The sequence below is a fragment of the Homarus americanus genome, unplaced genomic scaffold, assembly GCF_018991925.1.
Source record: "Homarus americanus isolate GMGI-L3 unplaced genomic scaffold, GMGI_Hamer_2.0 scaffold46197, whole genome shotgun sequence".
NCBI classification, from domain to species: domain Eukaryota; kingdom Metazoa; phylum Arthropoda; class Malacostraca; order Decapoda; family Nephropidae; genus Homarus; species Homarus americanus.
The window spans coordinates 3065714-3091327 of NW_024723050.1; the positions used below are offsets into that span (position 1 = coordinate 3065714).

Here is a 25614-nt window from a genome sequence, read left to right on the forward strand (position 1 = left end):
GGCCGTGAGATGGGGTGAAATTGGCCGTGAGATGGGGTGATATTGGCCGTGAAGCTTGTCGTACATCTGGCAACCCTGGTGTAAGCGTATAATGATGACTCGGTGTTAGACTCAGAGTTGCCAACTTAGCGACTTTGTAGCTAGATCTAGAGCTTTTTGTTTTTTTCTAGCGACATTTTAGAGCGATTTGCGACTTGTCGCAAATCTAGAGATATCCACAGAAACCTAGCGACTTTCTGGATACTTTTGGACTGTCCATGAAAACTCGGTTTTCCTAATTTCGAGCCATAATATATAGCAACGAGGTTACAGGGACAATGCATTTGAACGGGTTGAACTCATAAAACAACTTGGTCAACGCTTACCTGACAACATTCGTGTGCTGCAGTCTATTTCTTTTCTGAGTGCCGATGAATGCTTGAAGCCTATTAAATCAGATATACTTGGTTTGGCACACTTATTTACAGAAGATTCCAGCACCCTTACCAAGATTGATTTCCAGTGGAAAAAACTGCATCACACAATCTGGACAGAAACATCTAACACCCTAAAATTGTGGTCAGAAGTGGCAAATTACAGAGATGCGACAGGTGAAAACCCATACCATGATCTGGCTGAAATTGCACTCGCTGCCTTATCTCTTCCGCACTCAAACGCAGATGTAGAGCGCACATTTAGTAATATGAACTTTGTGAAATCAAAATTGCGCAACAAAATGAAACTATCGACATTAAAAGCAATTCTTACAATAAAGTATGGGTTAAAAAGACAGAACACCTGTTGTGCAAGTTACAAGAGAACCTGAACCAAGCACTTCACATGCTTCCAGCTCTACAGTTGTTCACACTGCCGACGACTACGAAGAGGACTGGGATGCAATTACTATTGAATAATAGGTAAGTGTGCACATTAAACTTTAAAAAAAATAATATTTTTATTTTTTCATAATGCATTTTATTTATACTCCGTCCATTATAGTCGGCATTATGAAAATATAATTTGCATCAAATTACTGAAGGGGGGGAATAATAGCTAGCGACTTTCCATGGAAGATTTAGCGACATTTAGCTACTTTTAGGTACCAGCCTAGCGACATTTGAAAATCCGAGTTGGCAACCCTGGTTAGACTCAGTTTAGGCCGCGGGTCTCTGAGTCAAAACAAACCCTGGTGTGTTGGGGGCCACGACCAGCAGCTGTGGTGTTATTACCTCTGTGTCGGCTATGTTCACCTGACTACCACACCCTGAAGGTACGGTCTTCATAATTAAGCTGAGAGAACACGTGTTAGTGAGAATAACTGCCCTGGCTCAAGCTGTGTGGCGTGTAGTGAGGCTTAAATGTAGCCCTCACACCAGGGGCCAATAGTCGGTAAGGTTAACGGCTTTTCGATTTGTTGAAAGTGAATGAAACTAGAGTTTTTCTGTATAGCTGTTGACTGGTTGTTGTTTGTAAATAATGTAATATAATAATTACATTACCACACCCTTTATATGGTCTGGATATAGTGTAAGTAATAAGAGTGTAGCGGTCTGACTAATTACCCAAATGTAGCTGCAATGAAGTCAAATAATGGTCCTACATGAATAAATCGAACTGCCAATCACTTCTCGACTGGTATTTGGTGTCACGAAGTCACAAAAAATTGGTAAACTTAATTTAATCTGAGAATAGATCAAGTGCATGTACCTAACCTAACCTAACACAACACAACTCATTAAATTAAGTTTACTAATTTTTTGTGACTTTATGACACCAAATAATAATCGAGAAGTGATTCATAGCCCGATTTACGCTTGTACGACCATCATTCGACTTCATTGCGGCTACATTTGGGTAATTAGTTGGACCATCCTACAAGCGTAAATCGGGCTGTGAATCACTTCTCGATTATTATTTGGTGTCATAAAGTCACAAAAAATTGGTAAACTAATTTAATCCGAGTTGTGTTAGGTTAGGTTAGGTACATGCACTCGATCTATTAACTCAGATTAAATTAAGTTTACCAATTTTTTGTGACTTCGTGACACCAAATACTAGTCGAGGTTAGGTTAGGTTAGGTACATGCACTCGATCTATTAACTCAGATTAAATTAAGTTTACCAATTTTTTGTGACTTCATGACACCAAATACCAGTCGAGAAGTGATTGGCAGTTCGATTTATTCATGTAGGACCATCATTTGACTTCATTGTGGCTACATTTGGGTAATTACTCGCTCCCTCGGTACATGCACGCGATCTATTAACTCAGATTAAATTACGTTTTCCAATATTTTTCTTACTTTGTGACACCAAATACTAGTCGAGAAGTGATTGGCAGTTCGATTTATTCATGTAGGACCATTATTTGACTTCATTGTGGCTACATTTGGGTAATTAGTGGCTACATTTGGGTAATTAGTCGGACCCGAGTGCAGAGGTCTTATTGCAACTATATCTTGCACTAGTCAGACCGCACCTCGATTATGCTGTTCAGTTCTGGTGCCCTTATTATAGAATGGATATCAATTCACTGGAGTCGGTGAAGCGAAGAATGACGAAAATGATTCCGGGATTTAGAAACCTTTCATATCAAGATAGGTTAAAGAAACTAAACTTGCATTCCCTAGAAAGACGAAGAGTGCGGGGAGATATGATAGAAGTATTTAAGTGGGTGAAAGGAATCAATAAAGGAGATATAGATAAAGTTCCTATATCGGTACAATGAATTACCCAAAAGTACCCAAATGTACCCAAAAGTACTCAAAAGTATATTAAATCAGGGTAAAATCTTGACGAATACATGTTTTACATCAATAAAACCTGATTATTAATGTTTTCATTGAAATGTAGTCAAAATAATTAAATAATAAACAGCAAAAACGCTAAATTCCAAAGAATCACCTATCTGAAATGGAGATATAATTACCTATGTTTCTGTTACTTTGGGGTATTTAACATAGCCGTAGGATTTACTTTTCGTTAGGTTAGGTTAGCGAAGTGCATCACGATGGATCTGAGTTATCTCTCTTGTTAACGAACTCTTTGGAAGTTAGCGTTCGCCAATACTGAAAGTTTTTCGCTGTTTATTATTTCATCTTACAAATTATTTTTACAAAATTACACTAAAAATATTATTAAACATGTTTTGTGTACGTATAACAGATATTCGTTAAGATTTTAGCCTTATTTGCTATACTTTTGGGTAATTTGGGGTAATCCGTGGCTCCCTTCTTATATTATCCGAGCAGGATAGGACTCGTAACAACGGATTTTTATTGGATAAGTTTAGGTTTAGGAGGGAGATAGGAAGGAACTGGTTCACAAATAGGGTATTGGACGAGTGGAACAAGCTTAGCAACTTTGTAGTAAGTGCTGGAACGCTGGAAAGTTTTAAAAGGAGGCTAGATAGATTCATGGATGATAGAGTGGTAGTAACTCTTGACAGGAGCTGCCATGCACAGGCCAACCGGCCTATTGCAGACTCCTTATTTTCTTTTGTTCGTATAAAAAGGTTAAACATCCCTTTTGAGTTTATGGGTCAACCTCCTCCTCTGAACACGGAAAGCAAGAAGAGGTAATCATAGTAGCCTTCACAGTACCGTAGGCACTTGTGGACTGAGGCTTCTCGGAGCAGCGGGTGTCTGAGGCGGGAAAGGGTGGTGTCTGTTTGCCGCACCGCAGAGGGGAATATCGAAAATGGCGCAAAAATTAAATTTTTGCTTTTAAAGGAAATATATATATACACACACACACACACACACACTGGTGCTCCCCGACTTACGACAGGGTTAGGGACCCAAATCCAGGTCGTAAGTCCGACATGGTCGTAAATCTGACATAGATAAAAAAAAAATTCAAAACTTAAAAAAATAAATAAAAAATTCAAAATCAACAATGAAATACGGTAAAGTAAACGTATAAATAATGAGGAATAGATACAGTACAGTAAAAGTAATAAGTAATGAGGAATGGATACAGTGTGACTGAGCACTTACCTTAAATGTAGTCAGCTGAATGCACACAGGGCCCCCATAATTTTCTATTTACAGGATACATGGAGACTATATTAATTGGAAGAAGCGGAAGAGGAGACAGGGTTGGGTGGGTCGTCAATGTCGCTTTCTACAGACAGGTTTATGTGCTCTGGAAACTTGCTGGTTGAAGGTATTGGATCATCTTGAGGGAGTGAAGAGGCAGCACTGGTGGGGCGTGAGGAGACAGCACTGGGGGACTTCTTGAAATAGATGTCCAATTTAGACTGCACAGTTTGCTTTTCTTTTCATTATAAATTTCTGTAGCAAGCAAGTGCATCTTGGATCATTCTGTCAACTTTGGCATAACGCTCATAATTTTGATCCATGCCATCAAACATTTTTATTGCTTTATTAATTGTAGCAAATGCCTCTGCCATATGTTTCACTGAAAACTTTTTGGGGGGTGCAGGTTCTTCTACATTTTGTCTCTCTTCTTCCTCTGCAATTTTCTGTGCATCTAGTTCAATAAGATCCTCGTTACTGAGCTCTTCTGCTACACTTTCAACCAACTGTCCAACATCTTCATTATCAATTTCTAACTCCAGCTGTTTACCTAACTCCACTATCTTGTTACTAATATCTGAAATAACTTCTTTTTCATTAAATCCTTTGAAACTGTTCACATATCTTTTCAGGATTTTCTTCCATATTCCATTCATGCAATGTTTTGTAACCTGATCCCATGCTGCACTAATGTTCTTTATACATGACAAAATGTTGTACTCCTTCCAAAACTCTCTGAGCATTTTCTCACCTTCAGTAGCAGCAATAGCCTGAGCGAAGGTCGTGCGTAAATAATACGCTTTAAAGGCAGCAATAGCACCTTGATCCATGGGTTGGATGATAGAGGTAGTGTTAGGTGGAATGTACACTACCTTAACATCAGGGTGCATGTCGTCCAGGTGTGGTGGGTGACCAAGAGCATTATCCAAAATCAGTAAAATCTTGAATGGAATCTGTTGTTGCAGACAATACTCTTTGGCTCGTGGAATGTAACAAGTCATGACCCAATCCTCAAACAGTACTAGGGTCATCCAGGCTCTCTTATTACTGCGATAAATCACTGGCAGTGTGTGCTTGCTGACATGTTTAAAAGCCCTGGGGTTCTCTGAATGATAGATCATGAAGGGCTTTATTTCAACATTCCCCCCCAACAGAAGTGTAATTCTGTCCTTGAATCCTGGCATTGTTTTCGCCTCTTTGTGGATATATGTCCGCTCAGACATGCGCTTCCACAATAATCCAGTCTCATCCACATTGAATATTTGCTCAGGCAAATAATTCCCTTCCACAATCACATCATCTAACTCCTCCTTAAAAGCTTCGGCAGCACCAACATCGGCACTAGCTGCCTCTCCACTCACCTTAACATTGTGTAGACTGTAGCATTTTTTAAATCTATCAAACCACCCATGACTTCCTGTAAAGGTTTGATCACATTCATCTCCTGCCTGCTCCTTCAGGCTTTGGAACAGACTTCTTGCTTTAGCCTGTGTGGTTAGAAGGCTTAAGGGTACACGCTTCTGTATCTGGTCTTCTCATATACCAATAATTTTTCCATATCGTGAATAGGACCTTGTCTTCTCTTTGATATTATAGTTCCCTTTATAGGTGTTGTTCCTTTCACTACTTCACGAATACATTCCTTGTCCTTCAGAATAGTGGATATAGTCGAGTGTGAGAAACCTAGGTCGAGTGAGATTGTTGGTACTGTTTTTCCATTCTCATGCTGTGTTATTATCTTCATTTTCATCTCAAAAGTAATTGCCTGTCTCCTTTTCTTTGGAACACCACCAGCACTCTCACTTTTACGCTTTCCAGTCATTATAAAGTCAATTAAATACAATAATAACGAAAGTTCACAGCGGGATCAGTATAGGATACGATAGCCAAACACCAACTAAACGCTCCACTGAGTGAGTGTACCCACGAGGCAACCCGAGACGCGCCACCCTCTCTCCCGGGACGGAAACGTTTCGGTATAGAAAATGCGCGCGTCATTTGAAAATATTTTGAATTCACGATAGTTCACGACTGCGCGGTCGTATGTCCGGTCTGGTCACATTCAGGTGTGTGTGTACCCCTTACGCGGAGAGCGGCTGGCGAGCAGCGCCATTTTTGATCCAACCTCCGCCATCCGCCATGTTGTGTAAGTGGTGAGAGGAGGTGCCTCCGGTCACCCAGTCTAAACATTACTGAGTTCTTCACCGCCACCCACACAGCGGCCCAAGTCAGTGATAGTGATAATTATAGTGAGGATATGGACTTTGAGGTTTGACGAGGCCCTGCAAGCCTCTGTGGTGGATAGTGATACAATTGATACAAGTGATACAGGTGAGCCAATAATCTGCCTTCTGCCTCAGAACCAACCCCCATCCGTGTGCCCATCTTTTCTACTAATGTAAGTGTTAAAAAACTAATATTATTGATATTTCTCTTAATTATTAATTGTGTGTGCATACCATCATAAAGTTAAGATAATATTTTTACTACAACATAGTTGGTGTCTTAAGTCAAAGTGGAGTTTTGGGGGTCTGCCGGTCTCTATTTCAATTAATCCCATATGTTATGTTCTTCACTTTCGCGGTACCCTGTGGGTTGAATTACTGCGTAAAGTGAGGTTGACTTCTATATATATATATATATATATATATATATATACATACATTATACATACATACATACATACATACATATATATACAGTGACCCTCCGTTAACGAACTCAATCCGTTCCAGAAGATTCGTTAGTTGCTTGAAACCATTGTTTCAATGGGTTTTTGGATTAGTGGTTCCAGCTCACGAAATTTCTAAATTCAACAAAAATGGTAGAAAAGTTCACTTACTTTGGGGTGTGTATGTAGAAGGCTCCTGGATGATGATGATGATGGGGTTAGAATGGGGTGGAGAGAAGGAAGAAGAAGAAGGCATTGGGGTGGAAGAGAAGTCACCCATGGCGCCATTTCACCCATAAAATTTTAGCTCTGGTGTAATTCAATATTATTTTCTTAAATCAACACTGCACTGCATTATATATTGTCAATATGTAAAATATATTTCAAAATGACCAATAATTTGCTTGGAAACACAGAAAAAAAGGTTAAGTTGAAGAGTCTCAAGCAAGATGTTACCTCCAGTGAAACAGAGACTGGCCTGTTTGCTGTGCTAAGAGGTTGGATGTCGCGCATTAAACTAGTCACTTTACCTTCAATTATGTTCAATAATTGTTAAAATGACTAAAAAATTGAATTTTAAACTTTTGAAAATTATTGAATAGTATAAACTTCTTGATATTTACTAAAATAGTAAGAATTTAAGCCCTAGAACCTATTAATGTATTGGCGGACTGATACTAAAGCTGGTTGCCCGGTCAGTGCAAGCGAAAATATGTTGAGGTCGGTTCGTAAGAACCGTTAACCAATTGAAGATCCTTATGGAAGCAGTTCGTTTCGAAATTACGTTAACGAGGTGTTAGTTTATATATACACACAGCTAGACCCCGACTTCTGACGCCATGATTTTTATTTTTTTATTTATTTATTTATTTATTTTTTTTTTTTATTTTTTTCAAATGCTTATTTTGAAACGTTTCCAGTTAATGTAGTCTCCATGTATAATTAGAAAATTATGGGGCCCCATGCATTCAGCTGACTACATTAAAGTTAAGTGCTCAGTCACACTGTATCCATTCCTCGTTATTTATTACTTTCACTGTACTGTATCCATTCCTCATTATTCATTACTTTTACTGTACTGTATTTCATTGTAGTTATTAAATTTTTTTTTTTATCTATATCGGACTTACAACCATGTCGGACTTCGACCTGGATTTGGGTCCCTAACCCCGCGTCGTAAGTCGGGTCTACTTCTTATATTATACATATATATATATATATATATATATATATATATATATATATATATATATATATATATATATATATATATATATATATATAGATAGATAGTATAGTCTGGGTTTATGTGGATATTTTATACGCATTTGGCCATTTACGCGGTACCTGTCCAGACGCGCCAATTATTAGTTATGCAGTACATTCCTTAATTTACGCGGCGGGCAAGTTGCTGGTCGCTGACTCGTGCCGATGACGTCGCTGACTGTGATTGGGCCATGTATCCATACCACCCACGCTCCCCCTCTGCTGCGAGCTGTGATTGGTCTATTTAACTTTGCTTGCCCTTCCACCAGGGGCGATGAGTCGATGACCTTGACTGCTTCAGTCCCATTGTCTCCCGTCTTCGCGTATACAGTAAAACCTCGATTAACCGACCCTCGATTAACCAACTTTCGGATTAACCATCAATCCCAAACTCCTAAAAAAAAATTTCGGGGATTAGCCCACCCGGGCACAGGTCACTGACCCACATCGGGGCCTGGGGGGCGATAATGTAATAATATTAATAATGATAATGATAATAATAATAAAGAACCATAAAGAAATGCAAAAATGAAAAAAAAAATCAAGAGTGAGAAGCAATATATGAATGTTGTGTTGTCAATAATAAGGTAGTAGGCAGCTACCAAACAGGGAGGTACTACCGCCTGGGAAGATATTGGAAGCATAATGTATTGTCTAATGGTAGACCCTACTGCCATATGGCATCACGAAAATTGTGACTAAGTTCCAGGTTGCTGATCTGTCTTTCTGCCTCATTTACACTCAATTGTCTCTTACTATTGACAACACCACAAATATAACCGTACTCATTCTTGATCCGTTTTATTCATTCTATTTTATTCTCCTATGTCAGTTGATATTAACACTGCAGCGGGGCTTTCTCGGATGTGTCCCACTGGTCGGGAAGGTTGTGGACCCTGGGCCGACCTGATCATCATCAAGCTACTGGGGCCTCAACTGACGCCACCGCGGTTGCTGGAGGATCGGCTTTTTTCACACTTCATTTTTCCAACATTTGCGGACTGAGATCCAATTTTTCTTCTGTGGAGCACCATCTATCAACCTCTTTCCCCGACCTCTTACTACTATCTGAACTTCAACTGACCAAAGCAGCTTCACCCAAACCTTTTCAAGTCTCTAACTACAACCTTTATACCTACTTCCGTTCTAAGGGAGGTGTATGCGCCTACTGCAATACACGTACACCTATAGCTAGACTCACGGATCTTGAATCTCCCCTTTATGATGTCATCTGGCTCAAAATATCTCTACCTACTGTGACTATATTTCTTTGTTTCCTATACTGTTCTCCCAACTCTACCAACTGTTTCGAACTCTTTGACTATCTCACTTCTTGCCATGAGTCGTTGCTATCCACACACCCCAACACCAAGATCCTCTACCTAGGGGATTTTAATGTACATCACAGAGAGTGGCTTGGCTTTGCAAGGCATGACCCAGGTGGAGCTGAGGCACTCTCTTTTTCCTTACTTAATGATTTGGAACAAATAAACAAACACCCTACACGCGTTCCTCATCGACACGATCAACTTGCTACCATTCTTGATCTTTGTTTTACCTCTAACCCCTCACACTATTCATACTCAATTTTTGCCCCCTTAGGGTCTTTTGATCACAACCTTATTTCTATTAAATCAAACTGGGCACAACCACCTCCCCACCCCCCTCTAAACGTCAACTATGGCACTATCGGAGGGCAAGCTGGCAATCCTTGCGAGAATTCTTCACCGACTTTCCTTGGGATGAATGTTGCTTTTCCACTCGGGATGCCTCAGTATGTGCTGACAGCATTGCTTGGGTTATACAGAGTGGTATGAGTGCATTTATCCTATCTTCTACCAAAACTTTCACATTGCAATCATGGTTTGATCGCTCCTGCTCTCTTGCTTGCAGGGTGAGAGATAGGGCATATCGAGCTATGAAACTATCTCCTTCTCCTATTACCCACACCTCTCATTACTTCTAGGAATCGTTGTAAGGCTATTCTTTGTAGGGCCAAGTGGAATTTTATTAAAAGAAGGACCGCTGTCCTGACTAATTCTTCCTCTAGTAAATCCTTCTGGTCCTTAACTGAAAACATCTGTAACAACTTCTGCACGCCTTCTTTTCCTCCCCTCTTCCGTCCCAATAACTCTATAGCCAACTCTCCCCCTGACAAAGCCAACCTCTTTGGCACCTTATTCTCCTCTAATTCCACCTTAGACGATTCCCACTCTATCCCTCCTGCCCCTGCACCTCCTACTGAACCTATGCACTTTCCTATAATCTCCACTCGCAGGGTTGCTGGTGTGTTATCCAGGTTGGATGTAAGTAAGGCGCATGGACCGGACGGAATACCCCCTCGTGTTCTGAGGGAGTGTGCTGAAGCCCTGGCCCCTGTGCTTGCTCGCCTCTTTCGCCTTTGCCTCAAAACCAAAACTTTTCCGTCTTCTTGGAAGCATGCCTTGGTTCAGCCCATCCTGAAGAAGGGTGACCATTCTAACCCCTCTAACTATCGCCCCATTGCCCTAACTTCATCCCTCTCTAAGATTTTTGAAACTATCTTGAACTCCCATTTTCTCCGTCGCCTTGAACGCTTTTCTCTTTTGTCGGATCACCAGTATGGCTTTCGCCTTGCGAGATCTACTGGTGATCTGCTCTCCTATTGCACCCATCTTTGGTCATCCTCTCTTAGGGACTATGGGGAAACTTTTGTCGTGGCCCTCGACATCTCCAAAGCATTTGACAGAGTATGGCACAAGTCTTTGCTATCTAAACTTCCCTCTTTTGGTTTCTCTCCCCCACTTTGTTCTCTCATCTCTAGCTTCCTTGAGAACCGATCCATGGCAGTTGTTGTCGATGGATCGATTTCTCGCTCTTTCTCTACCAATAGTGGCGTCCCACAGGGTTCTCTTCTTTCACCAACTCTCTTCCTTCTTTTAATCAATGATTTACTTCACACTACAACTAATTCTATCCATTCTTACGCCGATGATTCCACTCTTCCTCACATTTTCTCCTTCCTCCTAACTCTCAAACTAGATCTGTTTCTAGAACTGATATCATTACTTCTATCAATGCAGATCTGTGCAGCATCTCTGAATGGGGAGATACAAACTTGGTCAAGTTCAATAGTAACAAAACTCAATATTTACCAATTACACTTTGTAAATTAGACGATCTCCCACCAATTACATTTCAGGACGCTATCATCCTCCCAAAGTCTGAAATAAATATATTAGGCCTCACCATTTCCTCCAATATGTCCTGGAAATCACACATCCTTAGTATAACTAAAGCTGCCTCCCGAAAGTTGGGAATGCCGTACAGATGCCGCAGCTACTTCACTCCTGAGCAGTTGCTCCAAGTATATTAGGGATTCATTCGTCCTAACTTGGAGTACTGCTCTCATATCTGGGGTGGTTCTTCTTCTTTCTGTCCAACTATTAGATAGGGTGGAATCAAAGGCATTTCGTCTTATTAACTCTCCTCCTTTAGTCGATAATCTCTCTTCCCTTTCTCTTCGCCGCAATGTTGCTTCACTCTCTCTCTTTTACAGGTACTTTAACGGGCAATGTTCAGTGGATTTGGCATCCTGTGTACCACCGGCAAGGCCGCGAGTTCGTAACACACGTCTTGCCCGCGGTGCCCACCGTTTCTCCGTGGATGTCGGTCACACGAGAATAACCCGTTATAGTACCCCCTTCTTTCCTCACACAGCCAAACTGTGGAATGCTCTGCCTTCTTCTGTGTTTCCATGCTCTTACAATCTGTCTCACTTTAAAAAGCTGGTTTTCCGGCATCTTCGTGGTGTAGATTAATACAGTATAACCTTTTTTTCTATATTTACAATTTCTTTTCGTTCTTTTTTTTTCTCGCCCCCCAGGCTCCGTTGTGGGTCATTTGACCTGTGCCCGGGTGGGCTAATTCCCGTAAAAAAAAAAGAGAAGCAATTGAGACCCTGCAATTGTGTGTAAATGAGGTAGAAAGTCAGATCAGCAACCTGGGACTTGGTCACAATTTTTGTGGTGACATTTTCTTTGACTTTTCCATTTTTTATTCACGGTTTCTGTGCTGGTTCATATTTATTTACTAAAGTGGTTAATGTTTTAAAGCAAATTCTATGGAAATATGAATGGCAAATGAACAAAAATGAATAGAGGGAATTAAATGAGGCAGGTTAGGGAAAGGTTCTTTGAAAATGTATGGCGCCGTGAACCTCATTGGGAACTGCCCGTGCCTCGTATGAGGTCGTTGATTATATGTTCAAAGTCCGCGTGTTATATGGACTAAAAATGAAGTATATATATGGTACCTCATGTTACATACCAGCTGGATTCGGTAAAATGCTACTGACACCACATACGAGGCACAGGCAGTTCCCACTGAGGTTCACGGCGCCATCAGCTTGATGAACAGGCTTTGTGTGAAATATAACAGAGTCTAGGACTGCTTTTAGTGTCCTTGTGGGTTGGTCGGTAGCGTTCCCTAGTCCCACCCAGTAGGTCGAGGGTTCGAATCCTGGCTGGTGAGGTCACTGATTATATATATATATATATATATATATATATATATATATATATATATATATATATATATAAAGTTCCTTGCAAGGAATGTAATATGTTTCACTTAGGCCAGACAGGTAAAGATCTTGTAACTAGACTTAAACAACATAAATATAGTGTTAGGACAGGCCAGGAATCCAATGCTCTGTTTGTTCATTTGAAGGATAACAAGCATTGCATTGACTGGGATAATGCCTCCTCAATATTACCTTGTAATTCAATTGACAGTAGGAACATCATAGAATCTAGTCTCATTAAACATACCGAAGCATTCAACATGAATTTGAGTAATGGCATGTATAAACTGGACAGTTTTGTAATTAAGAAGATTTGTAACCAGCTGAGAAGGTTGGGCCACCTTACCCTCTGACCTGACTACCGACCGTTTCGGTGCTATTTAAAGATTAGTAGGGTCATTACCTAATACCTGACCATTGTGAACCTGATCTCATCCTCCTCTGTATGTATACACCTTGTTATGTACTTCTTAGTCTGTACTCACCCCTGAAGATGTGAATTACACGAAAGCGCTTGGGAACTTCGTGTTTTCTTCTTTCCTTGTGGTTATTAGCGGTTTCACTTAGCGCGATTTCGCATATACGAGATCCCTCGCCAGAACTGAACTTTCACTTAACGCGGTTCATCTACTCATATACGCGGGAAGCGGCGCGGGCACGATGCGCACAAGGTCGCCCAGTCATCAAAGCATTACCAGTTCTTCACCCGCCACCCACCACAGCCGGCCCAAGTCAGTGATAGTGATAATTATAGTGAGGATATGGACTTTGAGGGGTTTGACAAAGAGGCCCTTCAAGCCTCTGTGGTGGATAGTGATACAATTGATACAGGTGAGAGCCAATAATCTGCCCTCTGCCTCGGAACCAACCGCCCATCCCAGTGTGCCCAGCCATCTTTTCTACTAATGTAAGTGTTAAAAAACCTAATATTATTGATATTTCTCTGAATTATTAATTGTGTGTGCATACCATCATAAAGTTAAGATAATATTTTTACTACAACATAGTTGTGTGTCGTCAAAAAGTGGAGTTTGGGGGTCGGGCCAGTCTCTATTGGAATTAACCCCATATGATCTGTTGTTCACTTAACGCGGTTTTCACTTAACGCGGTTCCCTGTGGGTTCAATTGACCGCGTTAAGCGGGGTACAACTGTATATATATATGGCATGGGCAATCCCCAATGGGAGGTTCACGGCGCCATCAGCTCGATGAACAGGCTTTGTATGAAATATAACATAGTCTAGGATTGCTTTTAGTGTCCTTGTGGCATGATCGCTAGCGTTCCCTGGTCGCACGCATAAGGTCTAAGGTTCGAGTCCTGGCTGGTGAAGTCATTGATTATATGTTCAAATCCGTGTGTTATATGTACTAAAATTTTTGGCTAAGTTAGGTCAGGTTCTGTGCATTTTCGTATCAATTTTATTACTTACTATAATCCAAACAACATCTCTGGAAATTTTGGTCCAATTCCTTAAGCTTCTCCTGGTGTTGGCTATCTATACTCCACCTTTACTGGTGCTTCTTGTATAATTGTTGGTGATTTAAATAACCTAACCTTCATTTTTGGTAAAAATTAATAGTTATGGAGATATGACCTATCCCCACCACCTACAAGTGTTGTATCCAGAGTCACTAACGGGTTATCAGGCTTACCCATTTATTAAATTAACTTCTTACACTGACCCAAAAACATTAGTTCGTTTACAACATTAACACTCATATATCATCTGTAAGGCTACACCCTGAATATCTGTCATCATCAAGCATCATGTAGGTAGTGGATATTTGTCTGGATCCTTACTTACTTCCACTATTTGTTCAGCTTTAGTTTTGATTGGTGGAGGCTGATAATGGCATCCATCTGGGATATTTTAAGGTCTTAGAATGTAATGCTTAAGTCGTGGTTGAAAAAAAATTATGGTGATTCATTATTAACCAAATACTGTACAGTCCTTTAATACATCAATCTGTACAGTATCATGATTTTTAGTATACAGTCTCTCCTCGACTTAAGACATACAGTGGTCCCTCGGTTAACGAGCACAATCCGTTCCAGCAGGTTGCTCGTTAACCGAAACCATTGTTTCAATGGGTTTTTGGGTAATTGGTTCCAGCTCACCGAAAATTGCCTAAATTCAACAACAATTTTAGAAATTGACATTTATCTTGAGGTGTGTATGTAGAAGGCTCCTGGATGATGATGATGATGTGAATTTGAAGTGGGAGGTGCAGGAGGAGAAGCATTTTACTGCTTCTTGGAAGGTGGGTCACCTTCCATGAAAATGTCAGGAACCTCTGGACTGACATTTTCTCCATGAACATCCTCTCTCCTTCTTGAAGTGGAAGGCTGAGGGATAGCATCTTGTTCCCTCTGCCTTTTACTGAAGAAAGTGTCAATTGTGGTCTGTGGGGCATCTCTCCTCCTCGCCATTAACTTATGTTTAAAGAAGGAGACCATTGAGTCCTCAACATGACACAAAGTTAGTTCAGTTTTTTCCACATCTGGGTGCTTTGAAGCCAGTTCCCTGAACTTCTCCCAGTGGTAAATCACATCTTTCAACTCTTTATTTGACATATGGTCATCACTTTCAATTTCCTCCTCACCACTGTCAGCCTCTAACATCTCATCCAGTTGCTTCAAGTCAACAGGAGTAAGTTCCTCCTCATGAGACATCACAATCTCTTCGACATCATCCTCTTCCACTTCAAGGCCCAATGACTGACCAATGGACACAATCTCCTGGTCCAACGCTGTTTCTTCCTCAAATCCCTCAAAATCATGGACTACTGATGGCCACAATGCTTTCCATGAAGAATTGAGGGATCTAGTGGAGACTTCTTGCCATGATGACACAATCAATTTTACAGCCTCCAGGATGTTGAATTGTGTCTTTTAGAACTGTTTCAGTGTTAGTTCAGGATCATTGGGAGTTGTCTGATGACACCTCCTAAACATTTTCTTCATGTACAACTTCTTGAAGTTGCTGATTACATTCTGGTCCATTGGCTGTATGATTGATGTCGTGTTTGGAGGCAAAAACAACACTTTCACAAAGTCAAATTGATACTCCAAATTTCTGGCAAGGTCAGGGTCATGACCAGGAGCATTATCCATGAGGAGAAGAGCCTTTAAAGGGAGTTTATTGGTGGTTAGGTAGCTCTTGACAGAGGGGCAAAACACATCAACAGCCCATTCATTAAAGAACTGTCTTGTCACCCATGCCTTACGGTTGGACTTCCAATAAACTCCAAGCTTTGTTCTTACCACTTTCTGTTGCTTGAACACCTTGGGGTTTTCAGAGTGGTAGACAAGCATAGGCTTCAGTCGGAAATCCCCTGAAGCATTGGCACCAAGCAATAGAGTGAGACGGTCTTTCATGGGTTTATGCCCAGGTAAAGAGGCTTCATCTCTGGTGATGAATGTTCTTTTGGGCATCTTTTTCCAGAACAGCTCAGTTTCGTTCACATTGAACACTTGCTGTGGAAGATAATTTTTTTCTTCCATCAGTTATGTAAATTCCACTAAAAACTTTGCTGCCCCTTCTTTATCAGCACTAGCAGCTTCACCATGCCTAACAACACTGAAAATGTCACTTCTTTTCTTAAATTTTTTGAACCAGCCTTTGCTGGCCCGAAAATCTTGAAATTCTGTGCCTGAAGAACCAGGTTGATCTGTCTTTAAATGTTCGTAAATCTCCCTGGCTCTTCACAAATGAATTCAGTAGAAACTGAATCACCTTTCATCTGTTTTTCCCTAATCTAGATGAGAAGTAACCTCTCAGTTTCTACGATTAGGAATCTACTTTTATACACTGGTAGATTTGTCTCTCACTTTCACTTCTTTAAATTTGTCTTTCTGTGCAAGAATTGTCGACACAGTTGATGTTGACATGCCATATTCTTTGCATAGCGCATTTATTCATGTTTTTTTTTTTAATTTCCTGCTTGGTTTGGATTGAAATCGCTTTTCTTGATCTCTTAGGCCCCATGCTGGATTCAAACAATGTCAACACGTGATTTTTTAAGTTTAAACTAGCTGTAAATAAAGAATATTTTCTTTAAAATAACACTGCACTGCGCTATATATTGTCAATATGTAAAATAAATTTCAAAATGACCAATAATTTGCTTGGAAACACAGAAAAAAAAGCATTTACTTGAAGAGAGTCTGAAGCAAGATGTTACCTCCACAGAAAACAGAGAGACTAACGCCTGTCTGGTGTGTTAAGAGGCTGGATGGCGTGCATAAAACTGGTGACTTTACCTTCAATTGTGTTCCATAATTATTAAAATGACTAAAGAAATTATTAAACTTTTAAAATTATTAAATAGTATAAACTTATTGATATTTACTAAAATAGTAAGGAATTTAAGCCCTAGAACCGATTACTGTATTGGCGGACTAATACTACAGCTGGTTGACTGCCAAGTGCAAGCGAAAACATGTTGAGGTCAGCTCGTAAGAAACTCGTTAACCGAAGTTAAGAATCTTATGGGAGGTAACTCGTTAATCGAGGGATCACTGTATTCAACTTACGACAACCCGGACATACGACGGCCATGGTCGTATAAAATATTTTTCACGTTACGTATATTTGAGTCTCGATGTTAGCGATCGCGCTGTGTACTGACAAAGTTTTCGTTTGTAATTCCCTTTAAAATATCTGGCAAGCTGAGAAGAGACTGTACTTTTTTTTGCTAACTGGTCCTTATACTTTTTACATTGGTTAATGCTAAAGACGTAATCCCCCTAAAGTTATTTTCATTTTATTTTTTATTTTTTTTTTTTTACAGGATTAGCCTACCAGAGCACAGGTCAATGACCCACATCAGGGCCTGGGGGTGAAAATATAATACCTGTACTGTAATAATAATAATAATAATAATAATAATAATATTAAATAAAAATATAATATTATGATATAATAATAATAAAGGACCATAAGTAAATACAAAAAAATATCAATAGTGAGAAAACGATGTATGTATGTTGTGTTGTCAAAGTAAGAGAAACAATTGAGACCCTGCAATTGTGTGTAAATGAGGCAGAAAGACAGATCAGCAACCTGGGACTTGGTCACAATTTTTGTGATGCCAAGTGGCAGCAGAGTCTACCTCAGTTTGTGCTCTAGTTTTAAAGGTTCTGAAGCCCATATTGAACCCATTATAACTTTGACAGATAGACTGAATGACAATATATGAGGGTCAGTCTCTGCTACCTCCCTACACCAAAGCAACAAAGGGCTGCAGTAGTAAGAATGGGGAGAATTACATAATGCAGTGTTGTATTATTATATATTTTTGGGGTACTTTCAGAATTATGGAGGACAAGAAGGTTCTCCCGCCTCCAAGGAAGAACTCAGGGAAGAGCCAGAAGGCACAAGAGCAGGGTGCTGGAGGAGGCGGAGGGAGCAACGGGGAGAATGAAGGAGGTAAGGCAGCAGGACTTGTTAACTGGTGAGGAATGGGATGAAAGCTGTGGAACAAGATAAGAGGATAACTAACATACCCCGGTATTTGCAACTTTCTTGACTCTGGTTTAAATAAAGACCAAAGCATTGTTACACATATGGCGATCTGGCTCTGAAGAAGCTGATGACTTTGTGGAAATTAGTTTCTGCTTGAAAATTAAGATAATTTAATACTGTATACAATATCATTACTGTACATGGTAATATCAGTACACACAGTTTTACTGACTTTTTCAGTTTCAGTGTACAGTATAGATAAAACAATTGTGATAAGTGTCTGTTATTAGTATTTCTCCCTCTTGTGTGAGGTGGATCAAGTGTACATCAACTTAACAGAGGAGGAGGAGTAAAAGGGAGGAAGTGTGTAAAGCAACAGAAAAGGATTAATATATCACCATCATGAGACAACCAGGAGAAATATCTTCAATACTTCTACTGTATCCTCAACTATCATACGTACGGCACAAAGTCAATCTTGGCTACTAAATTAGTTCACCGTGGTGGGTTAATATTGGGTTCCATGGGAAGTTTGCTGATGCAACTACTGTACTAGATTCCATTTACTTTTAAGTGTTCCTTTTGTGTAAGGCAAGTGTCCAGGCTGGCAAAATGGCATTACAGTACAGTACACTATTTTGTATTTATTTGATATAATTCTACAAGTACAGTACCTGTACTGTATTTAAAGGCCACACTACAGTATTGTATATTACAATTTAACTCTTTAAACTGCTAGGGGAACATATGGGCACGGGGGTGGAGGAGACTGCCGTGGGAGCGGGTAAACAAAGTGAAAGATTACAGGGAAATAGTGTTAGGAATGATGACAAAACTAAATTAGACAGAGAGTTTAAATCTAAACGCGGTAAGGGGAGGACTCAGAACACGACTAACTTAAATGTCTACTACGCGAATAGTAGAAGTATGAAAAACAAAATGGATGATATTAGGGCCTTGGTATGTACCGAAAAAATCGACATAATAGCATTCGCTGAAACATGGGTCAACCTAGACTCACGTGAGTTACCGGTCGAATACCAAATTGCGGGTTACAAATTGTTCCATACTGATAGGCAGACCAGGAAAGGAGGCGGAGTAGCAATCTATGTCAGGGATAATCTGAAGTGTGAAATAAATAAGGAAATAAAAACTGAGCGGAATACACAAACAGTTTGGATAGAATTAATCGATGATAGGGAAAAATTAATCACAGGAGTAATATATAGACCTCCCAATCTTGATAGAGTTAATGAGCGACTTATCTGGGATGAAATGCGCAGGGCTTCCATACACAACAAAGTCTGTATAGTAGGCGACTTTAACCTTGGCCAAATAGATTGGACTGACCTTACGGGTAACTCAGAATCAGAGGATTTTCTCGAAACGATCCAGGACTGTTTCCTAAGTCAACATATAACCGAACCCACACGGGGTAATAATATACTCGATTTAGTTCTGTCTTCGAACAGAGAAAACCTCATTAGCAATGTCGAGGTAGGGAACGAACTTGCAAACAGCGATCACAAAGAAATTAGATTCCAGTTAGATTTTCAGGGCAGACATACGGAAAATTCCACTAAAGTACCAGATTTCAGAAGGGCAAACTTTGACAGTTTAAAGAGGCAGCTGAGAGAAGGGATGTCGCGCTTGGGCGTGAACCTGACAGATGACACCGACCTGATAACAAGATCTGAGATTGCCGAGTTCCACGACAATTTAAATAATGAGTTACTTAATGCACAAAGGCAGAACATACCATATAAAAAAATCAGATCAGACAACGATTTTGGTTAAATAATTATTTGAAGAACATCATTGGCCAATGGAAGGCTATTGGTAGAAGGATAAATTGTGGCGAAATTTACCTCCAGAATTATTATAAGGTATTGGCGAGTAGGGTTAAAACGGAGATAGGGAAAGCCAAGAGGAATAATGAGGTAAGGATAGCAAGGGAGGCGAAGACAAACCCCAAAGGATTCTACCAAATGTATCAAACTAAAACACGAGAAAAGATTGGACCAATGCGGTCAGATACCGGCGAGCTCACTGACAACGACGGAGAAATGAGCAATAATTTGAATAAATATTTTTCAACAGTTTTCACCACCAAAAATTTAAACATGATACCCGAGGCACCGACTCTATTCAGAGATAGTGAAGAAAACAAATTAAGCGAGATAGTAGTGACTAGTAACGATGTTAGTAAGCAAATAGACAAACTAAAGCCTAATAAGTCACTTGGTCCCGATGAGATATTTGCCAGAGTATTAAATGAATGTAAGGAAGAGCTTAGTATGCCCTTAGCAAAGTTGTTTAACATGTCCTTAAAAACAGGTGTAGTACCAGAATCCTGGAGGATAGCGAATGTAATACCGATTTTCAAGAAGGGGTATAGATCACTATCCTCTAACTACCGCCCAATCAGTCTAACATCAATAGTAGTCAAATTAGTAGAATCAATCATTTCAAACTCTATTCGAAACCACCTGGAGAAGCACAAGTTGATCAATGATTCCCAACATGGCTTCACAACCGGGCGTTCATGTCTAACTAATCTATTAACATTCTTTTCATCAGTTTTCGAATCGGTGGACGAGGGGAACAGTTATGATGTGGTATATCTCGACTTTAGCAAAGCCTTCGACAGAGTCCCCTCACGAAAGACTAATTAGAAAGGTAGAAGCACATGGCATCAAAGGTAATATCCTTAAATGGATTAGGGCATGGTTACAGGACAGGAAACAGCGAGTGAGCATTAACGGCACTAAGTCCCATTGGAGCATCGTCACTAGTGGAGTTCCCCAAGGCTCAGTACTTGGACCATTATTATTTATTATATACATAAACAACATAGATATCGGCATAGACAGCAACATAAGTAAATTTGCTGATGACACTAAAATAGGACGTGTTATTAAATCTGACCAGGACTCCGCAAAACTACAGAAAGATCTAAACAAATTTTTCGAATGGTCTGACAAATGGCAGATGAAATTCAACGTGGACAAATGTAAAGTACTCAGTATAGGAGATGTAAACAGGGAAACCAGATACCAGATGAACAACGATGCCATAGAGAAATCCGACTGCAAGAGAGATTTAGGAGTAATGATAAGTAGGAACCTTAAGCCAAGTAAACAATGTGTTTTTGCTCGTAACAAGGCTAATAAAGTACTTGGGTTCATACAAAGGAGTGTTAGTTACAAGACTAGCGAGGTCATCCTAAAACTGTATCTTGCGCTTGTGAGACCACACCTGGATTACGCAGTTCAGTTCTGATCACTGTATTACAGAATGGATATAGAATCCTTGGAAAGAATTCAGAGGAGAATGACAAGACTAATCCTGGGCATTAGGAACCTTGAGTATAGAAACAGGTTAAAGCATCTTAACTTGCACTCCCTTGAGAGACGTAGAGCGAGGGGCGACCTGATAGAGGTGTATAAGTGGAAGGCAGGGCTAAACAAAAGGGACATTACAAAGGTACTCAAACTATCCAACCAGGAGCGAACTCGTAACAATGGTTTTAAATTAGATAAATTTAGGTTTAGGCTCGAAATAGGTAAACACTGGTTTGGAAACAGAGTAGTGGATGAATGGAACAAGTTACCAAATATCATCATTAACTCGAATACGCTGAATAGCTTCAAACATAGGTTGGATGCTTATATGAGCAATAGGGGTTGGGTGTAAACGGGACTGCCCAGTACGAGCCAATAGGCCCGCTGCAGTTTCCTCCATTCTCATGTTCTTATGTTCTTATTTATTTTGTTTCAGTGCAGTGTTTAACTTTGTATTGAAAGACCTGTTTAATGTTACAGAGTATAATAGATATCTTTTATTTATTGACATATGATGAATTATGTATCCTTCCTAGTAGAAAATGACCCTATTTTAGGTGAGGCTGCGCCAACTTCCAAGAGTCGTAAATTAGCAGGTATTCGACCCCGTATTTCCATCGAAGAACTCAGGAATGTCTTCAAACGACAAGCTTCTGTTGCTCAGGAGGAAGGAGATCCAATTTTTGATCCCATGGCCAAGGTTTATATCACTTTTTTTCCAATATGAGGAGTAGATGTTTTTTAAATCCTTAAACATTTTTCCAGCAGGTATGTTCTATACACTGTACTGCTTCATAGCATTCATTATATTTGTATCAACATATTTGAAGCTTAACGTCGCCTGATGAAAACATATTCATTTATGTGGCTATGTCAGTTATTGCCTCTCATATAAATTATGTGGAAATATAGGGGATAAGGATAAAGGAAGAGAAATTAATGTTACATTTTTTATTATTCCAGGCTCAAGGTAGTATGAAGATTGTGCGTGGCAAGACAGGTGTAGTATATGATGAACGCATGGCTCAGCATCGCTGCCTCTGGGACCAGAACTACCCCGAGTGTCCCGAGAGGTTATTACACACTTTGGAGAGGTACATTGTGGAGCTTATGTTTTGTGAGGCAGGTTGAAAAGTGAGGAAATATTATCTTCCAGATAAATCTTGAGCCTGTGAAAGCTACTTTAGTGGTCTGGTAAGGTAAAGTAATATATGTAAACTAATTTCCCACAGAAAGTAGGAACTGGCCTTGAAGTTTGACATGATAGATTCTTGATATTTCATTTCAATATCCATTGCCTGTGTTTACGCCCTTAAAGGGATGCGATGGTCGAGTAGTTATAGTGATACTTCAGGTCTTTGGGTCCCCTCTAATCAACCCACCTCTGAATGGGTAAATCACTTTAAAGTTGAGGATATTAACCCTTAAGCCCCAGGTTAGGGTGCCACTGGCAGTACCCCCCACCCAGGGGTAAATCGAGAAAAATCTAAACTTTTCCAAAAATAATTTTTAACCTTTTTAAATAATAAAACAATAAAAAATAAGAACGAAAAACTATATATTGACCCTCTAGAAACTTCCCTGGCAGCACTGAGGGAGGGAGATGAGGGGACATGTTTTGACAGCTGACGCTCGTGGTCACCTACGCACTTACCAGCTATTTTTAGCTTGCCTTTGTGTCTGAGATGGCCAGTAATGCATATATTTACTGATCATAATACTTATTTGCTATAAATAATTCATTTAGAATATTTTATTTGCATAATTTTTCATAAAAAGTGCTCGGTAACACACGCAGTCGGTCGCCAGGCTGTCTTTGTGTTTGGTAGAGCAAGTAATGAATAAAATAATAATAATTCCACAAATAAATACATTTATAACATAATCATAGCATATTTTCCAGTAATACTACAATTCAACTACTGTACACTACTTTTAGCAATATTACTATGATACAACTTGATAAATTGGACAACCAATGGAAATGAAACAAACAAAAGTAAGTAATTATGTTCAGGAAGCTTCCCTGTGGCAGAGCGTGTGGCGTGACAGGCAAATAGTCACACTGGAACCTGATAACTCGCGCTGGGTATTTAAACACTGGCGGGAAAAGGCGTGCGTCTTAGTACGTCACCCGGGGCGTAAGGGTTAATGTCATTGAGTGTAGTGCCTGCCACTGCCCTCTTGTGTACTGAAGGAGTAGTATCCATTGTGATACATTTGCACAGGTCGTAATAGGCTGTCAACCCTATGAAAACCACTTTATATACACTGAGTACTTAAGATTTTTTCCTTTTTCTTTCAGACAACATTGGTTTTTCAAACTAATTCTATTTATTAACTTCAGGGCCTGAAAAGAAGGCTTGTAGATAATTATCTACTTCCCTCTACAGGTACTTAAAGGGATTCTGATCTCTGCTTTTATACCAATTCCAAGGGTTTAGAGAAGTCTTGAGTCCTTTCCAGAATAATTTACTGCCTCCATGCTGATGAAGCTCATCCCCTCTCAAGATTTGTCTTACTGATCATCTGTCCACATCAGAATGATAGTCTTCATGCTCGAAATAGTTAAGGGGACTATACAGTTGCAGTATAATGTGTAGAGGAGAGTGTCCCTGCAGAAGCACACAGTCAACCCCAGAACCAAGCTGGCTCTGTCAGGGATGATCTGTATGAAGGGATCTGACTTCTCTCAGTAATAAAATAGGATGTCCTCTGTGTCTTAGCTCCCACTCTTTTAGCTAAAACTTACAAATCTTATTTGTTTCTTGAATACATAGGTGTAAAGACCTGGGCTTGTTGAATCGCTGTGAGACCCTAGTGTCACGTGCGGCCACAGAAGAAGAATTACTGAAGGTTCATTCCATTGCACATCTGGGCCTCCTGTGGAGCACTATGGGGGAGACTGACACTGAGAAACTTGAGCAACTTTCTTCACACTTTGATTCCATCTATCTTCATCCAGTAAGTCTTGTACAGTGTTTCATTTTATCTCTTACCAAAAAAATGGAAATGACTTAATGAGAATTCAATATTTGGGAAACAAACTGTTTATAAAATACAGTATATCTTTGTATCAGGAGGGTTGGCTGCTTTCTTTCCACTGAATTTTTACTTCAGATGGCATTGAAAATTTAACAGAATATCAGAATACCATACAACATACACCAGGTAGATGACTGATGGAAGTGAGAATTTGATTTAGAAGAGAAAATAAATTTTAATATTTGTGATATTGAAGGAGTTGCGAGAATAAGCAGAGATGAACAGAAATTGTAGTACAGTATATGGATATATGGACTCCCTGTGCTTGAAACAAAGAAAATTGATTATTGATATTGGTTGGTAAGAAAACTAACCTGCAAGGAAAATTATCACTACAATATATTTGAGAAGGTACAGTCCCAGCATAAAGTTTTTGACACAGTCAAGGTGGAGGACGTAAAGTCCGCCCCACCCTTACTGGATGGCGGGTCATTGTCCATCCATTGCCCTCAACATACAAACAGCTCTGATACTTCCATTTCTCAATGAGGATTGGGAAAGGATGTTATTGTTTTGTTTAATACATTCATGAGACAATTTACCCAATCAAGTTTTACATTAGTTGACATAATAGTTTACAGTAGATCATTATTAGAGAATCATGACATATTCTTTACAATGCAGAAGACGCAGAGAGAGTGTGTGTCTTGGTGGCTGGGGTTCACAACGATAATATCAGAATCCTCCAAGCTGTATTGTCCCTCAGAATGGTGTAGTAGTCAGTATACTAGGCATGAATATGAGGGATAATATGGTTCATAAGAGTATGCTGTTTCTCCCTCTGTGATAATGGCCTTACCATAACCTAACCTAACCTTGGCTTGATCCCTACAATGGATAACATGATGGGAGTATAGCTGACATATGAGCGACCCGATTAATATAAAAGTTTCACAACAGGAAGTAGATCACAACACCATTGATTAGGGTTGGAGAGGAAAATGAGGTTAAAGCAGCATGACCATATTTTATTATTGGTTATACTTGTACAGGTGATCATAAATGTTGCCTAGCTTATGTTATACTCTAAGTATCATTTTAAATATTTACAGCTAAAAAAAAGATAAAACAATGATTCAAACAATCTGTTCTTTAGATTGTAAAAATTATGCATATCACTTATTGTCACAAAAATTATTCATTTGGTAGCCAGTCCAACTTGGCCCTGCTTCAATGTCAGCCTGTAGCCTGTCCAGCGTGGGTGTCACAAGGTCTTGCACCAGCTCCGCTCTACCCC

General features: G+C 39.8%; 1 protein-coding gene across 2 annotated transcripts in view; it reads left to right on the forward strand.

The window, feature by feature from the left end:
- The first annotated feature begins 1140 nt into the window (after positions 1–1140).
- LOC121863272 (histone deacetylase 6-like) overlaps positions 1141–25614 on the forward strand; it is a 118075-nt gene continuing 93601 nt past the window's right edge. Inside the window, exons 1-5 of one of the 2 annotated variants that reach the window (XM_042361845.1) lie at positions 1141–1249; positions 17837–17952; positions 21890–22032; positions 22296–22426; positions 24113–24296. In XM_042361845.1, coding sequence (XP_042217779.1) covers positions 17841–17952; positions 21890–22032; positions 22296–22426; positions 24113–24296 — 570 coding nt within the window. In that variant the 5' untranslated portion in view covers positions 1141–1249; positions 17837–17840. Of the gene's footprint in view, positions 1369–17836; positions 17953–21889; positions 22033–22295; positions 22427–24112; positions 24297–25614 lie in introns of both variants that reach the window. The other variant, XM_042361846.1, reaches the window with a different exon arrangement.